At 36.1% G+C, this 12,421-nt stretch overlaps 2 protein-coding genes across 2 annotated transcripts in view; one reads left to right on the top strand and one right to left on the bottom strand.

The window, feature by feature from the left end:
* Positions 1 to 273: 273 nt before the first annotated feature.
* Positions 274 to 5,004, bottom strand: LOC112571947 (sarcoplasmic calcium-binding protein-like). The gene is made up of 3 exons (XM_025251372.1): positions 2,465 to 5,004; positions 1,685 to 1,951; positions 274 to 1,312 (listed from the first exon to the last, which is right to left on the bottom strand). Exons 1-3 carry the CDS (start codon positions 2,606 to 2,608, stop codon positions 1,079 to 1,081), a joined length of 645 nt encoding a protein of 214 aa, XP_025107157.1. The 5' UTR covers positions 2,609 to 5,004; the 3' UTR covers positions 274 to 1,078.
* A 229-nt stretch (positions 5,005 to 5,233) lies between these two features.
* LOC112571943 (muskelin-like) overlaps positions 5,234 to 12,421 on the top strand; it is a 14,440-nt gene continuing 7,252 nt past the window's right edge. Inside the window, exons 1-12 of the mRNA XM_025251365.1 lie at positions 5,234 to 5,817; positions 6,559 to 6,628; positions 7,457 to 7,599; positions 8,299 to 8,387; positions 8,758 to 8,867; positions 9,143 to 9,280; positions 9,451 to 9,505; positions 9,791 to 9,868; positions 10,389 to 10,460; positions 10,668 to 10,780; positions 11,298 to 11,411; positions 11,980 to 12,137. Coding sequence (XP_025107150.1) covers positions 5,732 to 5,817; positions 6,559 to 6,628; positions 7,457 to 7,599; positions 8,299 to 8,387; positions 8,758 to 8,867; positions 9,143 to 9,280; positions 9,451 to 9,505; positions 9,791 to 9,868; positions 10,389 to 10,460; positions 10,668 to 10,780; positions 11,298 to 11,411; positions 11,980 to 12,137 — 1,226 coding nt within the window. The 5' untranslated portion in view covers positions 5,234 to 5,731. The remainder of the gene's footprint in view (positions 5,818 to 6,558; positions 6,629 to 7,456; positions 7,600 to 8,298; positions 8,388 to 8,757; positions 8,868 to 9,142; positions 9,281 to 9,450; positions 9,506 to 9,790; positions 9,869 to 10,388; positions 10,461 to 10,667; positions 10,781 to 11,297; positions 11,412 to 11,979; positions 12,138 to 12,421) is intronic.

Below are 12,421 nucleotides of genomic sequence, written 5' to 3'. Positions count from 1 at the left end.
TCAGTATTTCAAGTTGTATGTGGAGTATAAACGTTAAAATCTGGTTTCAATTATTATTAGCATTTTTTGCACTGGTTTTAATTAATCCTGTAAAGAGTGTAAAATTATACAATGATCGAGACACTAGAAGGTGATAGGCTATTATCCACTTCAATGAACCTATTCGGTTGTTAGCAAAGATGTATTTTTGAGAAACAACTGATTGGCAAAGTAACGGGAAAAATTCTGTGTGGTTAATTTTGTCTTTAGCATCAGCTAAGCATCACTTGTCTCCTGGGTTAGACAATCTTATTCACATGGAATAAGAGCAACGTGATGTAGTTTTGGTCTCATATTTAACTCTTGTTAAAAAAAAAAACCTACAGCCTTGTGACATTCCAACTCTGAGTCAAAGATTTAAATAAACACTTTGCAAACAGCAAGTACTCCTTTCATTTTTAATTTTTAGAAGATTGAAACAAGATACTTACACAATTCATGAACAGTTGTTGACTGTTTTTTGTATTAATTTTGGTGAGCTGTTCTCTGTGTGAGTGAGACCTAATATTTCATACACACATTTAATACACATGCATAACATTGTGGATGCCTTTTTTTTTTTAACTGACTTGTTTATTTATTGTTCATATTTGTTGACAACAATTGATAATGGTTTATTTGTCACAGTCTTTTCTACTGGTTTACATTATCAAAGAAAAATTCCATGCATATAAAATTACATCATACTAAACCTAAGAGTTTAAAAATTGATGCACCTTGCCTCACATCCACAGAAACCAAGAACTCACCTGGTCATGCATTTGCATATAAGAAAACATGTTTGAATAACGTAGACTAATATTGGTGCCCTAAAGATACTGGGATAGGTTGGTCTAAATGTGTGCACATACAACCAACTGAATTTTGCAAATCATATGCTCGAATGCCCATCAATGCAACCATTAAAATATTTTGCGGACATGAGATGTACCTGCTTGTAACCAGAGCATATGCTGACTTGGCCTTGCCTCCTGTAGGCTTGTCTTTCATCTAGAATCCTGTGAATATCTGTAATCAAAGATGTTGATGCATCATGTGTTTATTCAGCAAGATGAGGTGCAAAGGCCCGCACAAATGGATTCTGCTTGTCCTGCCCCAGAATGAAATCAACCCACCCACCAACATATTCCTGGTAGTTAAGTTTGCCATCTTTGTCAAGGTCCATCAAGGTGAAGGCCGTGTTTACCAGTTCTGGATAGTCGTACCCAAAGCATCTCATGGCTACCTGCATCTCAGACTTTGTGATGAAAGAGTCCTTGTCATGATCAAACACCTGTTGGACATTGAGAGATGGTTTTGTGATTAGAAGATCATGCCCATATAAGAACATCAGATATCATATTTTGCCTACTATGAGAATGAATTGACATCTATTAAGTGGTTCTACTGATGCCTTATTTTAAATTCTAAATGCCAATATCTAGAAGTGGCAGTAACCACATGCCACCAGAATTTACCAAATTACACAGAAGAGTCATGGTTTCAGTTTCACTAGTGTTGCCTTCAATCAGGACTTAAGCTTGGACTTTTATTTCTTAGTGTATGGACATTGATGGACTGCATAAACATGAAATGTTCCAGCTACTGGTGTACAGTATCGAAGGACAATCAGTGCAAGTGATGAAGTCTTTCACTTGTTTAGTACCTCAAAAAAAGTGCCAACCATTTTCTCCAGGCTTTCTTTGGCCAGTTCTGGGTGAGCTGTAATAAGCTGTCCATAGGCACTTGTAAAGTCATCTTCTGTGATTTTGTTGCCTGCTTTTATCATGTCCACCATGTTGACTACCAGTGGCATCTTCTGCTTCATCTCCTCAATCCTCTCTTGCTCTTTGTTCATGTCCATCACTATGGCCCAACCATTAACTAGCCAGTCTTGGATCTCAATGCTTTTTTCTCCTGTTAGCTCATACTCCTTTAAAAAAAAAGTCTATAGTTTTTAAGCAAAGAAAAAATATGTACATGAATGTGCTTTGAGCTTTTATATTTTAATTTGCTAACATTTTGACACTACTCAGGTGTAAGAGCACTTGTGTGTGTCTTTATCATGCAGCATGAAAAGAAAATGAAGAACACAGCTCTGTTTAAATTTCATTAATTATTTAAATAAAAAAGCAAAATGTTTTAACTTAATCCTATCTTTGCATATCTGACCAAGAGAAACACCAGTAATAATATAAGCTGTCCTGCATGAGTCAGTAATTGATGACTGTCAGGTGACTTTATTTCCAGCTGTGTTTGACTTTCCTAAGGGAATTATTGTAATTGAAGTGGGATGCTGTGAAAATTATAATGCACATACACGATGATATAATTAAGAATTGATGCAGCGCATTTCTCTTCTTGATGAAAGGCTCAGTGCGCTTTACAAAAGAAGAGGGGGTTCCATCTATACAGCAGTGGTCGAGAAAAAGTACCTATCACTTACCTTCACAAAGCGTTCAGCAATAGACTGAAAGTCCTCTCGACACATGCAGCCATCCTTGCCTACATCAATCATTTTGAACCAGACCCTGATTTTGCCTTCTGTAAAGGGCGTGAACTTAACATCCTCAACTTTTGTTGTTCCCATGTTGCCGGTACAGAACAAACTCTTTCTCCTCTATTGAAGAAGCAGGAACTGAGTAAAATTGTTGCGGTTTTCTGCCGATTGTCTAACGAGTTCCAATTACATCTGATGTTGTTTGAAGCACTGATTGCTCACGGCAGCGCGAAAAATAAACTATAGTGTTGTTGAGAAAATAGTTTAGCAGATCACTACCAGTCAGTTAAATCCTGCATCTATGTTTTGGCTTTTCACGTTCCCCAGAAGACTGGGAAACACCATGTCAGTAAGTCCAAGCAAATGTTGCCTCGAATCATGGTCCATGGGTTATAAAGGTGCTTGGAGCCATAAAAAAATTAAATACCTGCGATGTCTCTGTACTGTGTGTGTGGGTTGAGGGGGAAAGGAGTCGTCTCTTCGTTTCACCCTGATGCTTCCACCGTTACCTAACACACACGTTGAATAAGCACGTGCAGAACACACCGCAGCTTTCGACTAACAGGATGCCATGGTCTTTGAGTTCATCGGGATCAACCACTCGTCACGGCATCCTCTTTCTGCACGCATCGCAAAAGAAAAAAAAAAAAGGTTCCATCGACTAGCACTGCGAATGTAAGGCACAGCTATAGGGTCGATGTGGAGCAAACTAGGATATTTTTCGTCTGATTTCTTTTATCTCTAGCCGCTTTTTATGTTTCCCGGACTCGCATATCTGAGAATGTCACACCACTTCTTCACTCTCTTCATTGGCTACCGTCTATTTTACTGAAATCTTGTCTGTCCACACTCCTGCCCGAAACCTTCGCTCCTATTCTTTCCATTCTATCCTCCCTCCCACAAAGACTGTCACATAGCCTATGCATGCCTGCGTTCTGCTATAGACATAAATTAACAGATAACAACTAAAAGCGAAAAGCTCACCTGGCATTATATAGTTACAAACATAATTAGGTATATACATGTATATAGTGCTACATATAAACACTGCTGATCAGCAACAGCTAGACAAAAACTCTTAATTCTGAGACCACCATTGCCGTCGCAGCTGCTGTTGAATATTGATGATGCCTGATGAAAACAGTATGTGCATAGGAAAAAATCTACTGCAGCTGCACACTGTTGCATTATGACTACTACTACAGCAAACTTATGCATTGCATGGTTTCTGTAATAGTCACATATATTCCCTTGCATAACACACTGCCTCTGTTTAATCTTTCCGGCTATATATATGCGACTTTTAAGTGAACACCGACAGAAACAATTATGCTTTTCAACTTGTCAATTAATGGAGAGCAAATTATGTGAATTCACCCAAGACTTCCAAAACAGTGCATGTCTTGTTGGGTTTTTTTTTAAATATTATTTTTCTTGGATGTTATGAGAGTTTGACTTAACCCCCAGAAAAGTTTCACATACAATGATCTATAGAACATGCGGCGATTTCCTTCCTTTTCCTTTACACTAAAGAGAACTATTTCCACGACTGTCGTGTAGCACGTAGAACCACGCCCTACACTCAATCATAGCCCGAAGGCCGAAACTGGCCTCTGTCACGTTGATCTTCTGTTGCACGCACCATTACCGGGCTAGGGATTTCGCACAATGGGTTGGAGGGAGGGGTATAAGGTTTGTGGAGGAGGCAGCATAATCCGAAAGACACTGAAAAAAAAAAAAAAAAAAAAGCAAAAACAAAAAACAACACCCGATGGTCGGATCGGAAGCGCAGATATCACCATGAAAACTCGTGTTCACATCCCGTTCTGAACATACAGTTTTTTTCCTGGGCGCGGCGCCTGTTCACTGAACTAGCCGAAGGCAATCTTCTAGCACCCTCCCTCTCACCCCCCAACACACATCAAAATCGAATACATGTATTATTACCGTTAAACAGGCAACGATCGAGTTAAGTGCCTGTTTTTGTTTTGTTTTTCTTTGAGTAGCTTGCGGCTGTTATCTTCTAGTGTTAACATATGAAATATGACCGCGGAGTTCAGCTGCTGAACGACGCGCGTATTGTGCACCGGTAGGCGTTAGTCTTAATTAATACACTTTCATTAAACTCGATCAACACATTTACGACACTGCCCGTTGTAACCTGCATTTCTGTTTTAACATTTTAACCAAGTAAAAAAAAATATTAAAAAATCAGTTAAACAGTAGATGGAGCAGACAAAACATAACAAGAAAGTGAACAGGTGTGGCATGGAACACAAACAATAATTTATATAGCTTTGAAGTTTGCATAGTAACCGCAGATATTGCAATTAAAAATCTGATAATTGTTAACCTTTTCAGAACATTGAAATAATTAGTTATAAAACACAAAATAAGTTTAAACTACGCGCATACAGACTTCAAATTTGGTAAATTAACAGTTCTGAAAAACAAAACTATCAAACTTCGTCACACACGCACACAAACACATGGCCTTTGAAACCATATATCAACTCAAGCAATTTTAAGATACATTTGCAGTAAGAGGAGGTACTAATGATAATACAACTAAATCATTTCATATACAACTGCACTATATTCAAATCTTTCATCTGCATCATCTAAAACATATTTTTTGACAAATATTTTAATTCAGAGTTGCAGGATGAATAATTCTTACTTGATTTCTAAATGTTTGCCTCGCATCTTCAAATGGATCAACTGTGTGTGTGATAGCTTGAGAGAACAACGTATTTGCTTTCCTTCGAGAAACATGTATGTTCATTGGGATCGCGACGACAGGTTAATACTAAGGGATGTTTATGTGGCATAACACTATGGAATACACCAATATAAAATTTACATGCTATGATTTAGTCGAGTATATCTATTTTATGACACAGTTGTAGATTTGTCTGCGATATTTGCGACTTACTGAAAAAAGAAGGCAACAGGGATTGTCGGCGATTAAGTGCTGAGTTTACGCAATATAGTTTTAGGCACTGAACAAATGCCATATTCGCCAGCAAAAGTCCAGAAAGATTGCTGTGTGTCAGTAGTATATTATTGATGCACTTGAAGTACGACAAAAAGAACATTTTAACGAATGAATGCAGCTTGCGCAAGATCGTTTGCGGAGGCTTGCTATTGCAAGCATCGATCATTAAAAGACAGGGAGAAAACAGTTCTTGATGTATTGTTTAAACATTGCAAATGGCTTTGATGACCACATCGTCTCGAGACAAGCTTCAGTACAGCATATACAAGTACTCCAGCTACTCTTATAATTACTCACCAGAGTAAGTCTTTGGTTAATTATCTTCAGTACATGGCAGTTTGTGTCTTCATCGTCTTAGATGTAACGAATGTTTGCATGGGTTGTGTATTATTTAATTTTTAATGCATGTGTTAATGTGAATTGGAGCAATAGCGGTCACAATCAAACATCCCCACTACATAAATTTGATAAAAAGTAATATGTATTGGTATTAAACATGAATATTCAGGACGTGTCTTTGTTTTGGAAGTCAAAAATACAAAAAAGTGTATGCATACATGTGGTCATGTCCATGTATGTGTTCATATACAGATACAGATGTAAGAGCATGCATGTATAGTTGTATGTGGTTTGTGTGTGCATGCATGTGTGGAGACATGAATATCCATAAATAAATATCTGATGCTTAAACTATTCTTAATTTGTATATAACACTTTATTCTTTGCATGGAAGCTCCATTGTCTAATGGTTAGTGCACTTGACTGTAGTATAAAAGGTCACCAGTTTGAGAACCTCTTAGGCATGTAGCTGGAAAACTCCACTTGCCCACTCAGAGCTATTCAGCAGAAGGGGTTACCCATCTTATCAGGGAATGTAAAAGCAGCAGGAGAGAACTGGATGCTACCTTCCACATCATGCCATAAACAAAGTAAACCACTTATTACCAGGCAGTCGGATTTGTTACCACTTTAAAAAAAAATGATGTCTGGTTTATAGAATGTTATTAAACTGCTGATAGATAATGTCAATTTTTGTCATTAGAAATATCTTGGTGAACAACCCAGGTGATCAGCTGTCGAGATGGTCTTCTGATTCTAACAACCCTCCTCAGGTAAAACGTCATTAACTTAAGATTTCTAGTTTGATATCAGAAGATATAGAGGCGATATAACCGAGACATTGAAATATATAAGCAAGCTGTATATAACCTGCAGTATACTCCGTGCATGCAAGAGCACTAGGAGAAAAAAAAAATGCTCTAAAAACCTTGGCATAATCCCATGAGAACAAAACTTTCTTGCAAAGAGTTGGTGATGCTTGGAGTACAGTGCCTGCTCATGCTGTGAAGGTTTATTTCTGAATGCTTTCAAAAATAATTTAGGTAATGGGTATGAAAGGTGTAGATACATTGCCAGCCCTACACCAGCTGCCACAGATCTGGTCAAAAGAGCAGTAGAAAAAAACTATTAAGAATAAGCATGGTCAACAGAGACTAGGCCTAGAGGGATTTTTTCATGCCATCATTTGTAATGGTATGCTGTTCGATGATAATGTAATATATAACTATGAATGTTTAACTAAGTTGTCATTCATTAAATCACACCAATCAATCAGACCAGGTTATTTTGTTCAACTGAAGCCTGTATGCAGTGTGTTTTGTGTCATTGTCATGCTAGGAAAAGATAAATGTAAAATTATAAAAAGTAAAATTGATCTACAAATTCCCTTTCACAACTGCTTGTAGTATTGTGGTATTAATTAGTACAGTAGTAGTGGTCTCTTTTAGATATTTTTTAGATTGTTGCCTAAATGCATGTTGGTGAATACTATAATCTAATAATATTATATGTCTTCCTAGTATTAGTAATATGATGTATATGTGTGTGTTAACAGTCACCGATTCCTTATTTATTGACAAGTTTTTTAACTATGTTGGCAGTATCTGATACTGAAACTTCATCGACCAGCTATTGTAGACAGCATAACCTTTGGAAAATATGAAAATATACATGTATGCAATCTCAAGAAGTTCAAAGTTTTTGGAGGATTGACAGAAGAACACATGATAGAACTGCTGGACAGGTATCAGCGTTGCTTCTACTTAAGTTTGTAGCATTGGCAAAATATCACAGATGCAGATTTATGCTACTAAAATAAAGTTATTATAGTTTCTGTCTCCATAGGTTCAAATTAGTAAATCAGAATTTCCATACTATAGCTTAGCTAAACTGCCAATTTTCGGCTTAAAGATTTTAGATTTGGGTTTGGAAAAAATCTTAAGACAAAGATCTTTTTTATTAAAAACCCAAAATTGGCCTTATTTATTTGTGTCTAAAAAAAGTAGATTGAAGAATAGTAGCTTTTATTAATACTTATATATTACTGCAATTTACAAGGAGTAGCCTAATATTTCACATTTGTGCTGTCTTCATAACATCCTGTATATTAATTTCATGATACTCTCTAATGCATTTAATAATAATCATAATAAAGTTATATAGCATCATATCCCAGGCCTATGGACAAGCACATGGCACTTTACAAGGAATGACACACATACTCGATCTTCCCCTAACATGGGCACACACAACACAACATGCCCACATAACTATACAAAGCCATATGGAATGATGGAAATATAAAGCCCGCAGTTGTTTTTAACCAGGTTTTAGTTAATATTTTGTGAGCTCTTTTTGACTCTTGTGTGATCAGCTATGGTTTCTTCAGTTATCTTTAATTTGAACAAGAATCTTCAAAACTAAGTCCATAAATACTTTGCAGTGGACTTAAGAATGATCACATACCTGAGACATTTGCTCTGCGAAATGAAATTGATGGCAACAATTTTCCTTGTCGTTTTGTTAAAATTGGTAAGTTTGATTCCGTCTTTCACTGATTCTTTCTACCAATCTACCCTTCCTTTGGAAGTGAGCACCATTAGGGCTTTTGATGTAGCTGTTTGTTACACAAGTGGGAGCACTGAAGGGATGCAGCCATCACTGCTACCCTAGAAACTATCACTCTTCTTCTTCTAGTCCTCATTAGGAGTGTCAAAAAATTACACAGAAAAATTCCATGCAAGATATTTCAATACAAAGTCCCAATTTAAAATATGTCTATAAATTTGAGGAAGTTGCAAAAATATTTTTAACATGTTGAGATATTTCTGCTGCTACTTTCTTATGTTAAAACATATCACTGGTTTTTTTTATCATTAATGAATAATAATATCTTGTTCAGTGCCTCTTCAAGCCTGGGGACCCAGCTTCAACTTCAGCATCTGGTATGTGGAGCTTCATGGTGATGATGACTGGAACATTGTCAAACCTTGCATGAACTGGTACAATACAGTAAGTGTTTGCTTACCATGAATTTTCGCTATTTTGGCCTTTTGCTAGGTTATATGCATGGTCACTTGATGGCTGTCCAGCTGTTCTGATAGCAGTAAGTCACTTTACCATTCCATAATGCTGTGCTATTACTTAAACATAATTCTAGAACATACTAGAAATCAGAGTTTGGCCAAGATTTTTTTTTAATGTAAATACTTATTGTCTTTATAGTTTTTTTCTTTCTTTCAGTATTTTTCAGTTTACATAAACTTGAAATGTTTTGCTTCTTACAGTACCGAGAAAGGGAAGCTATTCGTCTGTGTTTAAAACACTTTCGACAGCGCCATTACATTGAGGCATTTGAGGCACTTAAAAAGAAAACTAAAGTTTCTTTGGAACATCCAGTTCTTACAGAACTGCATGATTTACTGGTAAGATTCTTTCGATTTTATGGTAAGCTTCTATTTCTGAAAAGAATTGATTTCAAAATTGCTTATCTAAAGTTCATTTAAATGCTGTGTTCGCAGTCGAGCTTTATTGTCAACACTTTTTTGTATATTATTAATTATTAATAATATTTTATCTGTATGTCTGTCTGCAGGTAATAAATGGAGACTTTGAAGGATGTGAGAAAGTTGTCTCGAGAGTGTGTGAAGGTAGGGCAAAACAACTATAAAAATCAAATGTGAGGTTGAAACACGCATTATTCTAGTCATAGACAATGTCTGCAAGGGAAAAGGAAAGAGAAAAATATAAAAGCGAAAAAGTGACTAAATATTATTGTTTGTTAGGCTGTAAGAGTAAAGGTTTTTTTTTTGTGAATCCTAATCGCCATTTGCTTTCCTTAAAAATGATTGTAAGTCAGATTAGCATGCAATACATTCATGATAAATAAAGGTCAGATTAGTACGAGTGATGCATGGATTTGTATGTTTGTGCAGAAGGTTTGTTTGACCAGTACATCAGCCAACAGGATTATAGGCCCAAGTGGACACCTATTGAACCAGTTTCCTCAAACAGTAATCTTTAAGTTCTTTGAGATTATTGACATGTTTTGTATAATGACAATCTCTCTTTTGATATCTTGTTGCACTTGTATTGGTTGGTGCCAGCATTTCTGAGTACATTTAAGAAATTCATTCTCTGTGACTGAACTTGCTTTACAAATGACCTCTGTTGTCTGAATATTTTATGCAGTTTTGAATGTCTAAAACCTGATTCTTTCCAATATGGATGTGCTTCCCTTTATAGGCTGTACCATTCCAAGCCCTAATTAGACAAGTATATATATTTTACACATTTTAATTCAAGATGTATCTGGAAAAACTGTCCTTAATTCATTATTTTATAAGTATATTGCACTTTTTTGGTACTGCTATTTTTAACACAAGAGTAACCTCTATCATCAGCAGCAACACTTTACTTTTTAAGAAATGTGTAACATTGCTGAATTAGAATTAATTAAAGGGTGACAATCTTTTCTAAAACCCGTTTTGTTGAACTGACTGTCCTATATGTCTTACTACTTTTTCATTGCAGACACAGATGGCTATGCAGATAATCGTCCAGGAATGAGAGGGGGGCATCAGATGTGTATTGATGTATATACTGGTTGGTAATATAGACTAAGCCATTAATGACAGTATGTAGGGTTTTCTTAAGGTTTTCTTGTTATTTTTCTTGTTGCTGCTGCTGACGATAAATTTGTGCAGATGTGCACATTAAAAGCATGTTACTTTTAGTGATAATAATCCTCATTATGATCCCTTGATACAATTTTTTGTGTTGGGATCTTTTATGCCGTATTTTTTTTTCCAGAAACAATCTATCTGTTTGGTGGCTGGGATGGCAATCATGACCTTGCTGACCTCTGGACATACCAGGTGACTTCTCGAGAATGGACATGTATCTCCAAAAACACAGAAGAAGAGGTTGTCTTTTGACAATTTTTGTTTTCTTGTAATCACCAGTGGGTGTACAAACTTCTTTTTCTCTGATTCAGTTTAATGTGCTTTCTCTGATTCAGTTTATTCACTGATTTTACTGGTGCTGTTGCCTGGTTACTTGGCAGTTAGTTACATAAGTGATGATGAAACAGAAAAATCATGTCTTTAATTATTTTTAAAAGAATATGAGAAACAATGGATTTTACACACACTGTCTCTCTCTCACAACATGCATTGGTAAATGTGGAAAATTACATAAATACATTCAAAATATGTTCAAATCGGTTAAAGCCCATGTCACATGTGAAGGCGACTTCACATTTTTTTTCATCTATTTGTACTAAATTTTCCCTGTAATATGTTGTATGCTAATTTTTTAAAACAGGCCCAAAACCCTTACAAAATAAACCATTCGTATTCACAACATGCATGCAATAAAACAAGATTTAGTTTGTCAGGGAGGTTATAGTTGCTCATGTTTTACTCTCTCTGTCCTCTCCAGGGTGGGCCATCAGCAAGATCGTGCCACAAAGTTTGCCTTGATTATAATCACAAGCAGATGTTCACACTTGGGCGGTACCTGGACCCATCCATGCGCACTCCAGACATGCTTAAAGTTAGTCCCCAGTTATCAAGAACACCACTCTTAGTAGGGTCATCTACGTAGACTGGCATGGCTTGTCTTATGTAGAAAAGAAGAATTCAATCTTCCTTTAGGAAGCAATGATTGCAGTTGCTATTGTTGAAGATCAAGAGAGTAATGAAGATTTCATTGATGAAAGTTTTGATGATGTTGCATCTGATGCGTATTTATGATGTCAACTTTATTCTCAGTAAATAAAATATATACAGCAGATAATTGTCGTCATTAGGATATGGATTCAAGTACTAATTATTGTGCTTTTAAAGGTAATGTTTTGTTCAAAGAATGAGAAATCAAAGCTGATTACTCTCAAAGCCACTATATTAGACTTGAAGTTTATGCACAAATAATCTTACTGTGTTACTTCCTCCCATTTTCTCCCACTGCGTCTGAACACATACTGAATTTTGTGTTACTGTTGGTTTTATCAATGTTTAAATGATTCCATTCCATCAGGCATATTTCAGAGAGGTAAATAGCTCAGTTGCAGACTTTGTATGACACCAGAATACTTATTACGAGTAATATATCTTTATTACAGAGTGATTTTTATATGTATGACATCAAATCCGGGCAGTGGACATTGATCACAGAAGACACATGTGCTATGGGTGGCCCACAGCTTATTTTTGATCATCAAATGGCAATGGATGTTGAGCAGCAGACAATCTATGTCTTTGGAGGGAGAGTCCTCAGCAGGTAGTACTGGCTGGTTGAACACAGCTGAATAGTATTGTTCATGTAAACAATTTTCTAATTTAAATCTTAATACACAAGTTTCCATTTGCGGGTTGCCATTTAATAAGGAGACTGTAATTAGGGTTTTCATGGCTTAAAAATATGCTAAAGCAGTACAACATCTTGCAAAATATTTATTATTTGCATTTCAGGAAAATCTCCGTTGTGCTTGTCATTGTATCATAGCAAGTTAAGATATAAAGATGTACCAGAGAAAACAAAAGTTTTTAGGGCATTGCTAAATT

Source organism: Pomacea canaliculata, linkage group LG9 (genome assembly GCF_003073045.1).
Source record: "Pomacea canaliculata isolate SZHN2017 linkage group LG9, ASM307304v1, whole genome shotgun sequence".
NCBI lineage: Eukaryota > Metazoa > Mollusca > Gastropoda > Architaenioglossa > Ampullariidae > Pomacea > Pomacea canaliculata.
Note: the sequence above shows the minus strand (reverse complement) of the source record. Positions and strands in the feature narration are given on the sequence as shown.

Coding starts and splice junctions, on each gene's coding strand:
- LOC112571947 (XM_025251372.1), bottom strand. CDS start 2,608: ATGGGAACAACAAAAGTTGAGGATGTTAAGTTCACGCCCTTTACAGAA. Junction 1,952..2,464: donor TTGCTGAACGCTTTGTGAAG/GTAAGTGATAGG, acceptor TTTTTTTTAAAG/GAGTATGAGCTAACAGGAGA. Junction 1,313..1,684: donor TGGTTGGCACTTTTTTTGAG/GTACTAAACAAG, acceptor AATGTCCAACAG/GTGTTTGATCATGACAAGGA.